This window comes from Saccoglossus kowalevskii, chromosome 13 (assembly GCF_978046115.1).
Source record: "Saccoglossus kowalevskii chromosome 13, keSacKowa6.1, whole genome shotgun sequence".
Classification (NCBI taxonomy): Eukaryota; Metazoa; Hemichordata; class Enteropneusta; family Harrimaniidae; genus Saccoglossus; species Saccoglossus kowalevskii.
The window spans coordinates 31735184-31752778 of record NC_140653.1 but is presented as its reverse complement, the minus strand read 5'-3'; the positions used below and the strand labels follow the sequence as shown (position 1 = coordinate 31752778).

Below are 17595 nucleotides of genomic sequence, written 5' to 3'. Positions count from 1 at the left end.
TATTTTATTTTTAATATTTAAACTACAAACTACAAAAACAAATTAATCGCCCCGACTGCGCCAGTCTACTTGAGTATGTACGCAAAGTCAATATTTGCTTTTTTTATATTTACCAGGGAATTTGACGCAGAAGTAACTTTTTCGTCAATTTTCTGAACGTATTGGAGACATATGAAGTACAAATGAAGAACGCAATCATCAAATAGTATGTTGTAATTTCAATCCAAAACTAATGCAAAAATGCAATAATTGTTTTTTTGAAAAAAATGGATAATTATTATGCATAGATTTAACTCTCATGTCTTTTCAAACTACGTCTGTGTGTTGTTCATGATATTGATACAAAATTCGACACAAAAATCATGTCCTACCATTGCCATGGCAATGACCAACAAACTGATTGTGTCCCGAGCCAATCAGTCTTCTGGCTTGTTTTTTTGTCTTCTTATAAGCATTTGTGATGATATTGATAATATCTTTAATTTCATGACGAAATTCATTCCTCTGGTGAAGTTATTGGCTGCTTGATTTTATTTTTAACCAAGTTACTCAAAATTTAAAGGGTTTTCACCAACATTTACAGATATGTTGTATCATTGTACATAAGAGCTGCTTGTAACTCAGTTTATGTTCAAACAGCGCTATCAGTGTCAATTTGTGAAAACTTGAGACCCTATAAAAAATTCAACCGCAGATGTGGGATATGAAATGCAACATATTTTACCAGAATTAATGCATTTATGTGGAGTTCAGTCTGTCTGAAGATGACTTCTCAAATATCACTAAGCAATTTGGAATTATTTTGTGCATTTGGTGAGCTTGCACTCCAGATCGTATATCATTCATGAGAAGTTGTTCTGCTCATTGTTATGCGAATTAGCTAATGAGCAATTAACAGCTTTCATCATGTCAAGCAGATAAATATGCAAGAAAAATTCTTTTTTTATTGATGGGTGACCCTCAGATTAGAAAAATATCAATGAATATTTACGTTACAGATATGCCTCATAATTAGAGGGTGACAATAGTGCACCACATTGTGATCAAATGTTAAAGTATTGTAATGTTTTGTGGTAAATGTAACTGGATCTGCTATACGTATTGGTAGTACATGACCATCACATTGCTGCAGAAATGGCAACTGGTGGTCAGAGGATGGGAACACAACAATACACAAGGTTATGCTACCATCTGGATATGGACAACATTAGTGAGTTAGGTGCACCTGTGATAACAATTAATTCTGAATGCTGCAATTACAAGTACTTGAATGATACTTTCAATGTCATGTGATAGGTATTGAATTATTAATGAGAAAATTACACACTAAAGACCCTTTTGTATTTATGTAAATTAAATATAATATATTCAAAGCAACCATTTTTAAATATTTCACTTTTATTATTGAAGGCATCTGGCAAGGCATGGTAAGGCATAGTGAAGATGTTTTGCAAGATGCTGCACACAATGGCATTCACTATCATAAACACACTCCACTTGTGTGATTATACTTGTACAGGTTTATCTTCTCTGAGCAGGTTTTATTTTAACCACTTCTACAACATTGTCATCAAACCAGCATGTGATATGCATAGTGTCAATAGTAAAGTAATAAAGACTGTCTTTACACTGATATCGTCTGTAAGTAGATCTTGGATCAGATTCAAGAATGTCTCTAATGGCTTTCTTAGCTTCAAGTGCATCCTCAAAAAAGTCGAATACAAAGTCGTTTTTTTCTGCACCTGAAAACAATTACATATAGAAACAAAAATATTTTAGTTACTTTCATATTTTTTCAAAACCAAGTGTAATTTATATTCAATAAAAGTGTAAATATCCTAGTGAGGATTATAAGAATCAGACCCGTCTATTTACAGTGTAAGTTTATATATTATAAAACTAATTGTTTTACATTCAAAAACTTTGCAGTAAATAATAAGTACCGGTACTATTGTTATTTTATATGTTCACAGGAAACAGGGGCGCAGCGCCCTCATGCTATGGTCATGCACCCCCTTACCCTGGGGAGCAGATCCTCTGACAACCATAAAATTCTGAATGACCAGGGATCACACGTCTGATAGTAATTTTGGTCCCAAGGAAGCCATAGAATGATCCATTTTAACTTAGAATTATCAAAAACTCCACACCCTGGTAGATAGAATCTCCCCCACTTGGTGGCGCTGCTGAATTGCAGTGCTCTGTGACTCTGTGCTACTTCCCATTATTCTGCAATCTGCACTTTCTAAATTTGCTTTGGTATTGTTTTATGTATACCTTCCAAGTTACTGTACTGGTAATCATAGTTAAAATGACTAAAGATTTTTGTATATTGGGCATTCCTTGGCCCGTGCTAACCACTGTTTTCTCCCAGGCGTGAACTGGCATTTGGGATGATCTAATGTGCAAAAATACAAGATTAGCTTAAATCTTAGCCCGTACTTCATGTGTAGCGTGAACACGACTATTGTCATTATAATATGAGATTATTATGAGGATAGCGCAAAGTATGCACAAAGACAGTACAGTGGGAGTATCGACAGTCACGCAGCGGAGGTCGATGTAACGACGTACTGTCGGAGTGCAAACAAAATGCATAGAGGAAGGGTGTCTTCTGCTACTATATTTTTGTGTATCAATGATAAACATTAAATACCTGTTATATTTCCTGCAGGTCTGAAGCGTTGTAGGTCTTGTTCTGCATTTAATGTAAATCTGACATTCAAAGTCTTCCTTGGTGGTTCACCAATCCAATCCGCTACTTTTGTTGAGGGTTTGTCTAAATTCACATCCAATTTATCAGATTTTTTCAGTGGATCATCACCATTTTTGGATTTGGCATTTTCAGAGAGTTGAACATTATTCGTGTACCCATCAATTTTACACACATCTTGATTGCACATGTCAAGTTCTTCTGTCTCTGCAGTAACTTGACTGATGTCATCATTCACATCACTGGGAATAGCAGCGTCTTTTGGCATGTCGTATGTAGGAATGTAAGGTTTAATGTCTAATACTGGTGTTCCCTCAATCATATCAATACCTGACATGTGGATGGTATCACCTGTCAATCAAAGTAAGATAGATTATGTCCACTGATAGTGCAACTGTTGATTTTATCTCCTGCTCTTAAAACATGTTAACAGTGAGTGAGTTAGTATTTACACTTGGGTAGAAAGATGTAAATTCAATTTTTTTTGCTGTTTTTTTTTTCGATACCATTTTTAACTTTTTTTCTTGTTTTTTCAAACATTATTGTATTTTTATTTTCATCCCAAATGAGATACTATTTATTACTATTGTTACCTTGTATGCTATCTATATGAACCAAAGTCAATCCTATAGGATTAGGTCGATGTGGACTACGTGAGGCAAATAAACCAACTCTCGCACCATCCAATCTGGGTGGTTTGACCTTAGCTTTGGTGTAGTTACTAGGACCATTACGATGAAAAATGAATATTATCCTGTGAAAAGATCAAAATCAATATTTGAGATACTGATTAGCCACTGAATATGAGTGCATAAACAGAGAGGAATGAGTATGCATAATATTATAATAATACTGTAAAACATGACTAGAAAGTATGTTATTTTAGCTAATTTTGCTTATCCATATTTTAACTAATTAAAAATAAAGTATATTCTTACAATGTTATTGCTTGTTTTTTTTGTTTTTTTTAAATATTTTTGCGCAGGGTAACATTTCAGGATATTGTATTCACTGCTATCCCTCCTGACTTTTTGTCTTAAGTGCTTATTGCAGGTGTATGTCTTCCAATCCTAATACTGCATGTTTTGAAGGCAGAGCAAACTGATTTTTGACTACCACTGTAGTGCATATGGTCAAAATAAGTCATACCTTGAGCATTGATCAGTGATTTTTTTAAACAAGGGAACAGGGGCGCAGCGCCCTCATGCCATGGCCATGTGCCCCCTTACCCTGGGGAGCAGATCCTCTGGCAACCATAAAATTCTGATTGACCAGGGATCACATGTGGCCACAGTCTTCAACTGTGACCTGTCTGATAGCTCCATTTTAACTTAGAATTATCAAAAACTCTACACCCTGGTAGGGAGAACCCTATCTCCCCCACTTGGCAGCGCCTCTGAATTGCAGTGGTCCCTCTTGCAGTTTTTTTTCTAGAAAAATCCCTGTTGATGGTACATTGTATAGCAAACCATGTCTCTGATTACAAGATGCTGGATTTTTCATGCTTGTATGAAATTTTAAGTGTATGAAAAAATGTTATCCAGCACACAATAAATGAAAATGTTTATGTGTGCTTCTAGTATAGCATATAAAGTATCAGAACTACTAAAGGAATGAAGCAAGCACAGCATAATGCAAAGCCAAACAGAATTCCAGTTCACAACTCACCATAGATGAGAAAACTGTTGCAAACCTTCAAGTGCATGTGCAGGATTGTTGAAAGCACTTTGCAGAATTTGTAGCTTTGCCTTGGAACGAGAACAAATAGTTGGTTGACGAGGTGTTCCATTTTTACTCTTGAAGCAAGATTTGATATATCCAATGGGTGTGCCGAGATGAGAGTGTGTTGTGCTGAATGATACTTGCTGTCTAGGTTGAGACTGTGTGCTGTACGATGAATGATCGTTTCTAGAATCTGCAACTCCAGCAAGACTTTCTGTAATTTTATCAACATCTTTTCTGTACACTTTCTTCAATGTTTCCACTTGCTGTCTACAGAAGTAAATGCATGAAGATTTGGTATTCGTACTGCAATTGAAATTCTTGACATACATCTTTAATTTTCACTCCTAGAAATCATCACAGTTTGATTATTTAATGGAGTTTGTGTCACGAAATTCAGTTGATTTACAGTAATTTTTAAACTGGCATACACCATACTATAAAACACATCTTTTCAGCTAATAAGTTACTGTATTTGCTCTATTAGAAGTGCATCTCCAATAGAAACACACATAAACCAAAAATTGCAATTGTTGTGATATTTTTTATTTTAACCATAGAAACACTTCCATAAGAGAAAATACAGTATTTTGATTAATTTAGCTACCCTGTACTTTCGCTAATTAAAGATGCAGTAAATTTAACCCTTATCTAGGCAGCCCCATGTACTACTGACTTGAACTGATAAAAGTTAAAAAAAAGTATACGGTATTCTCACAATGAGTGTGTTGACACTTCAGCTAAATTAAGATTTATTAGAGCCATAATTGCTCTTAACTTTGTTAAGATGGGCCCAGCCTATGCCACATAATCATATCGTTCCTACAAATCCATGAACGTAACCAGACAGCTTGTAACACTCAGACGGATGGACAAACTGACGAGTAAATGACATGTAAGAGACACAAAACTCTCAATTGTAAACACAAATACTAAAATCAAAAATCAAGATATGGTTCACACACACACACACACACACATAAGTAGTGTTCACACTACATGAAGTACAGGCTAATATGCACAAGGGAAACAGTGGTTAGCACAGGCTAAGGAACAGCAAAACTTGTTAGGAATATACAAAAATCTTCAGGCATTTTAACTATGATTACTGTAAAATCTGTATATATTTAAATATATTGTTATTTTTACACAACTAGAAACGAATGCCAGACGTTTCGGCCTCAGACGTGTCGGCCAAGAGTTTTGACCAGGGCAGACAATTTGGCCTGTGATTCTGTAAAATAAACAATCTTTAGTATTTGAAATTAACGTTACAAATAATGTTGCCGACATTAGTGAAGCCATACAGAAATATCTCCCAATCTGTGGTGGTAACATATAAGAAAGCAATGTTTTACTACATTTGTACTTTTATATTCTTAATATACGTAATGGACATAACAGGACATAATGACTTTCTTTTATTGTGAAATTCACACCCATCGTTATGTTATTTCATAACAATAAGTGTTGGCAGTATAGGTTTGTTTAAAGATATTCGATCGGTTCATTCTGGAGTGGAAAATAGTGATCTATCTAATCGTACATTAATATACAAGTATTAGTGATTAGTATTAGTTTCGGAGCAAGGGTGATTAATTCCCGGTTTCCGAATTAGCGTCAGACGTGATGTAATTCTATTTACGCATGCGTAACTTACATAGCAACAGGCGAGGGTAGGACAAAAATATAAAAAGTCAAAAGAGCACTGGTAGACATGCAATCCGGAATATGTGGCATATTTAAACAGTTTTTTTTAAAGATAGCAGAGTAAGTATGGGTGGGTTCAAACAAGGGAGGCTAGAAGAACTATTTAAGACAGCTGAGAAACGTGGATTTTCAGAGAAAATGAACTGAAATAGAGATGGTATGTGTGTGCTTCACAGAGTAAATATATGACCGTGACATGGATTTTCAACTCCCAAAATACCCGCAATAAATATGAAAATATTACGCTATAGCCAAAGTAATTTGCATGCTCGTTTTTCTTGCTCAGGCAGAATAGTGTGCAAATATTCAGAGGCTGGTATGAGTTTTAAGATGCAGTTTTATTTCAGGGGAAACAGTGATGTACGGTGCACTGCGATTCCGCGTGTTCGGAGGGTTCAAAATCTGTCCTACCTTCCAGTTTGTTGACCCCAGGTCACGCGATATGCACAAGTGTACAAACAATGAGCGTGTAAGCGCTATCAATTCGGTAAACCCCAATTTAAATGATATCTGCATGAATTACATCACTGAACTGTTTCAATAATTTCAATTATTTTGAGCAAGGATAATGTCCTGTATCTGAACATAAATGTTGCATCCCATGAGCGTACATGTATTGACTTCAGCAGCCAACCACAGGAAATATTACTCAAGATTCTGTGTGTAATCATAGTCCCTCTTGTGATGTAAAGGAATACAGACATTACATAGAAACACAGACATTGCATCAGTGACTGTCTGGCTCTGCTATGTAAAAACATGGACCTTCCAACACAGGATGAACACCAAGTATTAAAAAAACATTTTGTTTCACGAGAGCATAGCTCTGGTACGGAAAATTAAATATTTTGTGACATAATACAAGAGTTGCGCAGTTTCAGTGACAGGTCAATAGACATGCGCAATTCATCACATCTGTTAGCTGACCTTTCAGCCAACCGGGAACTCTCCCTAACTGCACCGTCACAAAAAAAACAAAAACAAGTTTCAAAATTACAAACAAAACAAACTAAAGGGTATATATAAAATACAGATTCACAATTAGATTTTATAAATTGTGTTTTTTAAGTATTTTGCAAGTGCAGTACTACTACTGTGGAATACTTTATTTTCGCTGGAATTAATTTTTGCTGAAGAGGCGTTTTGGGCATTTTGTATGGAATTTATTTTCACTGATTTTTGATAAGTTTAATGTGAAATATAGGAAAAAAAGTATATTCACTGGATTTTCTTTTCACGGAATCATCCCTTCAGCGAAAATAAATTCCAAGCGAAAATAAAGTATTCTACAGTATTTAAAATGTAAGTGAACAATAAATTTCGGTTAGCTGTATTACACATTTTTAATTTACAGTCTTCTAAGAAGGTATTTCTTTCTTGAGTGAAGAAGCAACAAGTCAAGGGTGAAATGTTTTTCATCTTCTACAGTAACTGTGTTGCATTTTTTACACAATCTGTTGTTTGCCTCAATTCTTGGAAATTTTCTCCTGCTTAATTCTATTTCCAAATTATGGTCACTAAGTCAAAACTTGGTAACCATTCTTCTCAAATTGAAGTCCTGAATTTCTGTTAAATATCCTTCAAATTCATATTCCATTTTAAACAAATTATACGTTCTTAATTTGTTTCCTGGATTTCCGTTTTTTGGGACATGACTAAGTTGCTGATTCCATGTTTGTATATATTTATTTTTTAATTTTTCTTTCAACAATTTTGTTAATTCAGTGATGTTTTCCACATTATATATTTTCTTTACTTCAGATAGGTCACCATGTCCAAGAATTGTTTTAACATGTTTTATCCAGCTTGAGTTTGAAGACACTGTTTCTTGTTTAAGTGCACATTTTAGAATATGATTTTCAGGTAACAAAGACAATCTATGCCAATATTTAACAAGCCATACATGGCACAGTCCCCGTTAGTTATCAAATTTGAGATATATAGTTATGTTTATAGTAATATAGCTGGAATATAACCATGTCAGGAATATGATTTTTTTAACATTAAAATGATTGACATTTGTATCTGATCCTCAAACAAGTACTTGTCCATATTGAGAGATATTGCTCTGGAACAGCATTCAAAATCAGCCATTTTGAATACATGTATATATATATATATAACATGATGTATAACGAATATATAAAATTTGAATATAATCAGTCAAAGTATTTAAGAGATATGGCTCTAGAAGCCCAATCATTAAAACAAAATGGCCGCCAGTCAGCTATTTTGAATCCAATCTGAAAATAAAATGACATGCATCAGGAAACTGTAATGTCTAACGTGTGTTATAAGTTTGAACAAAATCCATCCATAAATGCAAGAAATGCTTGATATTCGAGGATTTTTTTAGCACAAAAATAGCACACTTTGAAAAAGATCATCAAACCAATATATCCGTATATCTGTGACATGATGTATAATGAATATTAAAAATTTGAACATAATCAGACAAAACAAGTCAGACATATGGGTCTGGAAACCCATTCATTAAAACAAAATGGCCACCAGACAGCCATTTTGAATCTGATCTGAAAAATAAAATGACGTGCATCAGGAACCCGTAATGTCTAATGTATGTACCAAGTTTGAACGAAATCCATCCATAAATGCCAGAAATGCTTGATATTTGATGATTTTTTAGTACAAAAATGACAACCATTCGGCCATTTTGAATAGGATCGTCAAACTAATATATCTATGACATGATGTATAATGAATATTTAAAATTTGAACATAATCAGTCAAAACAATATATTGGAGATATGGCACGAGAACCACATTGATTAATACAAAATAGCCGCCATTCGGCCATCTTGAATCAGATCGTAAAACAAAATGATGTGCATCAAGGTCCTATAATGTCCAACGTATATACAAGGTTTGAACAAAATCCATCTGTAAACAACCGGGAAATGCTCGATTTTGATGATTTGTTAGCACAAAAATGGCCGCCATTCGGCCATCTTGAATCAGATCATGAAAGACTGCGTCCGAACGGGGACTAATTAGTGATAAATTTTCCTTAATCCCTTTAGGGATTCTACCAATTTCACCTCTTATACCAATCAATGGTGTTACTTTACTAACACCTAAAATAAACTGGTAAAAGTGGTTGCATGCTTGCTCCAAGTAATTGTTTTCATTTGTAATTTCATTGGCCCAAATCTCTGAACACATGTTTTTGACATGGTTTGTTGTTAGTAAAGTATAGATCGTTTCATGGTGTTTGAGTTGTTTCATTTCCTGTTTGCAAGCGAAGCCTCACTCATGTCTACGGTGGGCGGACGTTTCGGCTTTGGATGTTTCGGCTCGGACGTTTAGGCCAAGAGTTTCGGCCAGGGCGGACGTTTCGGCCCGTGGCTCTCTTTTATAAAATAAACGATCTCCAGTACTCTGGGAGTATGTGAAATTAGCGTTAATATATTTTAATATATTGTTACTATACTAGATGGACATAAGAGGACACAATGACTTTCTTTCTAGTGAAATTCACACCTATCGTTATAAGTGTTGAAATCCATTATTTCATAACAATAAGTGTTGACGGTTCACAGAAATTAATGAGCTGATTAAGGTAAATGTTGTTGGCAAAGATAATGACGTGAATACATTAGGAGTTCGTGTTTTTGATACAATGTATGGTGGTAATTGCGCTGTCGTGTCAACTCGGTTTATTCTGGAGCGGGAAGTGATTTTTTGGCCAGAATAGAGACTATTATTAAATATTTCTGTAAACAATTATATGCCAACATCACCTGATAGACTATGTATTAACTATTTTTGTAAACAAATATATGCCGACACCACTTAATAGATGATGTGTTAATTATTTCTGTAAACAACTCGATGCCGACATGACGTAGTAGACTATATTCATGTCCTTTTTTATTACGTCTTTATTAATATTATTATTATTGAAGACGAAACACATTAACAATTGTAATAATTGACACCTATTATTGTTGGATTTAATTACATGTAAGAAGCCAAATTACTTCAACTAAATATAACAGACACCACAACTTTAACAATGCGTTGTGTCTTGTAGGTTTATTGAGAACATATTCTGGAAAAACTATTTTTTTGGTCGGGTGTTATTACATAACAATACCAGTATTATGTTTTACTTGGTATCACATTAGGATAAAGCTGGGGGGGGGGGGCTGGAGAAACTCTACGAACTTCCATATACTTGGGTGTTGGTGACCAACTAGGGACAACAGTTTGTTGTTCCAACCTTCACATATGTTGTTTGTGCGTGGCTCACCATCAAATGTTGCTTGGTGTAAATTCCACCCACTTGGTGAAAAAATCGGTGGGATACGACGAATTCTGATAGGGGCAACATTGTCCTCCAGCCCATCTTGGTGTGGTAATGGTTGCTGTCTTAAATGACCCAAAACATATGTTCAGCCAAAGTATTCTAACAATGTATCAGCTTCTTCAAGGCATGTTGTCTTTAATATACTCCATTCCTTCCTGGACTTCCTCGATTGGCAGCAACGCAAGGCCATTAAGCATTCCACAAAATAATCGAAATTCCTCATTTGTTTGATACATGTTTATTAGTCCAAGCCTCTGTATTTTTCTCCAGGTTGACTGTGTTAAGTGGTAAAAACAGTAGCGAATTTGTAAATGGGGTCCAAATAGCGAATGTATAGCAAGTTCCACAGCTCGTTCAAAGTCAATGATAACCACCGATGGGTCACAGACATATTCCTCTAATACTTGAAACACTGCCTCATAACTGCTCTGTGTTTTTCGTTGCAATAAAATATATACCAATGGGAGAAACACATTAGAGACTCTTCCCTGAATTACATACAGTTGCATAAATATTCTAGGCAACATGGAAAAATTGCCATCCATACACCATGTGTCTGACATTGCTAGTTTCTGAACATGTTGTTCAGTAGCAAACATAACAATGCGTTCATGCTCATCTTGGTTATCATGTAACAGGAATCTAACTGGATTTTCACCAGATGTCATTGCCCATTCATCGTTGATGCTAAGTTCTGCCAATGACTACGGGTCCCGAGGTCTGTGGGCTGCACGCTCTCTTCTTAAAACACGTTTACATGTTTCTGCACTTGGCATGCGTGCCTAGGCATCATCTGGAAGTTCAGCATTGGCAAATGTAAATATCTGGTTCGGTTTGTCCAGAGTTGTACCAGCTTTCAGTTTCATGTCTTCTCTGGTTTTGGTAATCTTGACTGCCATGTCATCTGGTGGGTGACAGTGATCAATAGTGATTGCTGGATCTTGGTGGTCTTCAGTAATGAAGTGCATCTTACTGGAGGATCTCGCTTAATACAGCGCCATGTCATCTGGTCTGCTTGTCTTGATTCTCCCTTCTTGGTATACATACATAAATACATCCAAACATAACTTTCGCCCTCCTCCCTTAGTCGTAATAAGTTTGATCAACTGTTGATATTAAACGATTTCCCTCTATTTATACCCCAAGTTCAAAGATAATTAGTGTTTGCCGACTTTTTTATATCTAATAATTTATTCGAACCATTTCACACTTACCTGTTACACAGTTTGATGGATCTTTCCCGACTTTGTCTACGTGTTTAATCATTTGCATAAAATATTTCTCACATTTGTACAAAATGTAAAATCTACTATCAGGTGATGTCAGCATATATTTGTTTACAAAAATATTCAAGACATAGTGTATTACGTGATGTCGGCATTTAGTTGTTTACAGAAATATTTAATACATAGTGTATTACGTGATGTCGGCATTCAGTTGTTTACAGAAATATTTAATACATAGTCTATTACGTGATGTTGGAATATATTTGTTTACAGAAATATTTAATACATAGTCTATTACATGATGTCGGCATTCAGTTGTTTACAGAAATATTTAATACATAGTCTATTACGTGATGTTGGAATATATTTGTTTACAGAAATATTTAGCACATCGTCTATTACGTGATGTCGGCATAGAGTTGTTTACAGAAATATTTAGCACATCGTCTATTACGGGATGTCAGCACAGAGTTGTTTACAGAAATATTTAGCACATAGTCTATTATGTGATGTCGGCATAGAATTGTTTACAGAAATATTTAATACATAGTCTATGATGTCGGCATAGAGTTGTTCACAGAAATATTTAATACATAGTCTATGATGTCGGTATAGAGTTGTTTACAGAAATATTTAATACATAGTCTATGATGTCGGCATAGAGTTGTTTACAGAAATATTTAATACAGTCTATGATGTCGGTATAGAGTTGTTTACAGAAATATTTAATACATAGTCTATGATGTCGGTATAGAGTTGTTTACAGAAATATTTAATACATAGTTGCTTAAGCATATAGTTTTAACTGCTTAAGCTATTTTACAAACGAGAAATGCAGATCTACTGTACAGCTAATGTTAAAAGTGCCAGGTGACGAGTGAGTAAACAAGCACACATTCGCAACAAGACAAGAATGCTATTACATGCAACTGCACAAATTGTAGAAGAAGCAAACGTAAAGAAATCATTGATTGTAAGACATATTTCCTTATAGTTTCATTTAGAATATTTTCACTCCGTGGCTAAGATCATCTTACCATCGAACACTTCTTAGGCCAAAACGTGCGGGAGCGAAACGTCCAGAGCCGAAACGTCCGGGGACGAAACGTTCAGCATTCCACGTCTGGGGAGTAGTTACGCGATGTCAATTGCGCAGGATTAGTCTGATAAGAGTCAAGAGCCTGCAGTAAAAAGCTAATAAACATTAATTAATCTCAAGTAGAAAGTAAATAGTGGCAACGCACATAGATCAAAAGACAGTGGGTCTATGTTCATCCTGTGTTGGTAGGGCCATGGAGGTTACCTCTATGGTAGGGCCATGCATGTTACCTCCATGGTCTATGGTAACATGGTCCATCTTTCATTGATTTACTGTTTATTGCTTTTTTTATTATTATTATTTCATCTATTTTTTTTCCCCAATATTATTACTAACATTTATTAATCGTTTGTTTGTAATTTTTAACTTGTTGATTTATTTTATAAACCATTGTTGTGCTTTAGACAGTAATTCTTGTAAAATTTGTATGTTTTATATATGTGTTTTAGCAGTTGGTGTAACCATTTTAATTCCTTCTGAGGAATTTTAAGTGTTTCAATAAACCAAACAACACGAATAATGTTGGTCGCCAGTGTATTTTATTTTTTACCGTGATATGACACATCACTGCTGCGTCACTGAAATCTACAACATCGTTCAGTATTTTATTTTTTACCGTAATATGACTGAAATCAACAACACTCTCAGCCAATAACACCTACATAAACTGGCCGACTTCAACCGCCAGCCGAGTTCGGCGGACACCGTGTAGAATAATGTAGCTCTGTGTACATGTTTACGTACACGATGCTAGCGATAATGACGTATAGAAAACGATTTGATATAAAAAAAAACTATTTGCACAATGGTATTTACAGCTGTTAGCAACTCCAATTAGACACACCATACTTAGTACAATAATCAGGAACATACCTGATGTTTTTCAATTCATTTCGAGCAATTCTAATTTCTTTTTCTAAGGCACCGGCACTTTCAATGGAGGCAGCCATTTTGAATACCGAACCCGAGTCGAATTAATCCGAAGTTAGAGGTCACGAACAGAACCACAACATGTTCTTGGTATTTGAACTGAATGTCCATATTTTACATTTGAACTATGTTTTACGTCAGAGTTGAAGCCAATTAGATGATTATCGATATTATAAATGTTGGCATACACACAAAACCGGAAGTACTTCTATATTTGTTTGTTTGACCTATCCTGTAGCCGGAGCAACAATAAATTTGCATATTCATGAGCAAGAAAATGGCGATCATTCTACCTCGTAGCCGAGACGAAAAACAATAACAAACATTTTCACCTGTCCCCGGCAAACGACGTATATTATGACGACTTGAAATTAATAAGAGGTATGTTCAGACACATGAGACTGTCTAAATTTATTCGGAATAACTTCCGATGAAGGTATAATTCGATATATCAAAGCTGATTTTGTGTGATCAGTCATCAGTGTCAAGATTTGTACTTGTAGAGATTATTTGTCAAATAATTTCAATATATACCAGTGATAATAACTGCAGACACTACATAATGGGCGATTGGCTTCGAAGTATACTGTCCATGACACATGTATCGCATGGTGTGAAATGCTATTTCTTATGACCCACATGCGTATCGCTAACAACATTCGAGGGTCGACCTTTGGAACTCGTGGGGTGGCTGGAAGAAACAAAAAAAACAAGCTAGACACTGAGAGAAAAAAAATCATGCAAAGGGTTGCAGGGGAAAATGTTGGCACATTCAATAAAAATGCACAGATAAGACACTGCATGTGGGAAAAAATGCACTGATTACACTCTTAACCCACCCCATCATTTTAAATGATTGACTCCTTGATCACAACATGAAACACTTGGCATGGATCACTTGATTTGCATAGAAAAAGATTAAAGTAAAGAAACATGCTTTAGTCGGTTTCCGGTTTTGAAAACAAATGAAGATGAAATCATAATTTTTCAACAACCGTGCATATTCTTGTACAGTACTTTTTTTGAAAAGCTGTTTACATATTTTACATATATAACTAATATCAGAGGTACATTACTTGGGGTTTGCAACTACGGTGACATGATACCAAGATCCCGTTACAATCTCGCTCTCGCATATGCGTTCCAACTCAGAAAAATGCGAATGCGCATGCCCGAGGTAACTAGGATACTGGGATGTCCAGGTGGATCAAAATAGCTGCCCACGATATGACGGATTACGAGAACTATATTTTCTGTACATTTTTGATGTATTACATTTTTCACTACGATAGTGGCAAGAAAAGTTTTATTTTTTCATTACAAACCTTGAACATTGATATATATCATGTCAGAAGGTCGTAGCCTCAGTCTCGCTATCTACGAGATGAGACTTCAATGGGATCTTGACATGATGTCACCATACAGTACTATGCGAGTTGCAAACCCCAAGTAATGTACCTCTGCTAATATATAACATATTTACCGATAAGGTCTGAATGTTTCTTTCAAATCCAATTGAGACAACTGGATTGGCTATAATAATTCATGCAGTGTTCCATAATGTGCCACAAAGCTAATCAGATTCTGGTCGATATGCCTACACTCACATGCAAACTAGTTTGGTTTTTTCTGGAGTGTATATTCATCCAAAGTGACGTCACAACAATTTTTTTGATTGGTCAACAGCAGTTTTCAAATTTATAAATGCTGTATGTTTGTGAACCGTAAATTTTGTAAATGGTTTTTCAACACTAAATTTCACTAAAATAAAACAAATAGTACCGGGTAACCCAAAGAACGACTTCGCTTGCTGTGTATCGACATGCTCCTAGAATAAACTTTCCCACTGTACGTTGTATTCTTTCTAACTTTTCCAAGTCTGTTGAACTAAATATTACACAGGCATACTCTAAGGCAGGTCTAACAATGTGGTTCCACAGGGATATACCATAATCTACTCTATTCACATTGCCATGGTTACCAAGAATTGATTTCATAATGGGGAATAACTTGTTAAACTTTTCAGGCATTTTTGACTCCCATGTGCGAAGCACAAAATGGGAGTCTTTGCAGTTTGTGTGTCTGTATGTGTGTGTGTGTGTGTGTGTGTATGTGTGTTCGTCTGTTCCACTGATATCTCAAGAACCGTACATCAGTTTTTAATGAAACTTGGTACATAGAAGCTCTGGGCTGATGCACAGATTTAATTAGGTTTTGGTAAAAATCCGTACATATTAATGACCTAATTTGCATGATAATTAGCTAATTTTTAGCTGTTTTATGACTGTTCCACTGATATCTAAACAACCACTCATTGGATTTTGATGAAACTTGGTACATAGATGCTCTAAACTAATGCTAGATTTTGAACAGTTTTTGGTAAAGAATACCTAATTACTAATTACCTAATTTGCATAATGATTAGTAAATTTTCGTTTTTTCCACTGATATCTCAAGTACTAATCATTACATTTCAATGAAACTTGGTACATAGATCCTTTAGGACTATTCAGAGACCTGACTAGTTTTAGGGTAAATAATTGTGCATATTAATTCCCTAATTTGCATAATTAATTAATTTTCAGCTTTCACACTGATTTCTCAAGTAAATGTACTAATCATCACATTTCAATGAAATTTTGTACATGGATGCTGTAGGACAATAGACAGACCTGGATAATTGTGGGTTAAAATCTGTACATATTAATTACTAATTTAACATAATTAACCACTTTTATACTATCACACTGATATCTAAAGTACTAATTATTCCATTTCAATGAAACCTAGTACAAAGATGCTCTAGGACAATGTACAAACCTTTGGGGTTAAAATCTGTTATATTAATTCCCTAATTAGCATAATAATTCATAATTTTTTTTGGTTCCAATCACATTTCAATAAAACTTGGTACATAGATGGTCTGTTACACTGCACAGACCTCATTAGTTTTACATTCAAATCTGTTCATATTAATTTTCTGATTTGCATTATTAGTTTTCAGCTTTTCCATCACTATCTCAATCAAGTACAAGTAATTTCGAATTATTTTTAATGTGTTTCCAATACTCTCAGCACATGGGAGTTCTTTCTAAGCTTTCTTTGATTGTACACTATGTATGATCTGACAAGTTACGTGTAATCCAATAACCCAAATATTTATACTCAGAAGCTTCTTTTATCTTTGAGTTCTGCCAATCTTTGATTTTGTTAACTTTCTTGTTAATGATCAACACGTTTGACTTTTCCTCATTAATTGTCATCTTTCATAGTTTGCAATAAGCACCAAATGAGGATTGATTTTATTGATTTTACTGATAGTATTGATTTTACGATTATGCTTCTAAATATATTGTCTTTTCACATCTTTTATATAGGAAAATCTTTTATTTGATTTTCAAAATGTCATCTGGAAGTAGTATTGCAGGTGCTCCAAATATGGATCCTCATTTGAGAAAGAAGGACGAAATGTATCCCATGACAAATCTGGCTTTTGGTGCGGTAAGTGTTAACATCACATGTTTGAAAATTGTATTCATGTGATATTTGCATTCAGAATGAAATTTTTGAAAAAATCAATCTGTACGTCATATCATGTCATATTCATTAACTTTATTATTTATTTCACAAATCATTCACTGACAATTCCAGACTGATCTTCAAAGAAAGTACAATGAAATCATTGGTCCATTGACGCTATTTGCTCCATTCAGTCATGAAGACAGTAAGTATAATTACTTAATTAGTTCTCTTCTCTTTGTTCTATCATGTGTTCAATCAATCTATTACCTGCAAGCTGTTGCTTGAAATGACTGGGTTCCTGATGTAGACCTTTAAACAGATTAGATGCCACACAAATTTTACT

General features: G+C 34.9%; 2 protein-coding genes across 4 annotated transcripts in view; one reads left to right on the top strand and one right to left on the bottom strand.

Annotated features, from left to right (window-relative positions):
- Positions 1-1336: 1336 nt before the first annotated feature.
- Positions 1337-13796, bottom strand: LOC100376616 (tRNA (adenine(37)-N6)-methyltransferase-like). The gene is made up of 5 exons (XM_085506787.1): positions 13674-13796; positions 4382-4705; positions 3307-3467; positions 2657-3064; positions 1337-1742 (listed from the first exon to the last, which is right to left on the bottom strand). The coding sequence occupies exons 1-5, from the start codon at positions 13748-13750 to the stop codon at positions 1522-1524; spliced, it is 1191 nt and encodes a 396-aa protein (XP_085362913.1). The 5' UTR covers positions 13751-13796; the 3' UTR covers positions 1337-1521.
- A 199-nt stretch (positions 13797-13995) lies between these two features.
- LOC100376463 (coiled-coil domain-containing protein 87-like) overlaps positions 13996-17595 on the top strand; it is a 23765-nt gene continuing 20165 nt past the window's right edge. For all 3 annotated transcript variants that reach the window (XM_085507220.1, XM_085507219.1, XM_078007696.2), the window contains exons 1-3: positions 13996-14111; positions 17108-17231; positions 17382-17454. In XM_085507220.1, coding sequence (XP_085363346.1) covers positions 17133-17231; positions 17382-17454 — 172 coding nt within the window. In that variant the 5' untranslated portion in view covers positions 13996-14111; positions 17108-17132. The remainder of the gene's footprint in view (positions 14112-17107; positions 17232-17381; positions 17455-17595) is intronic.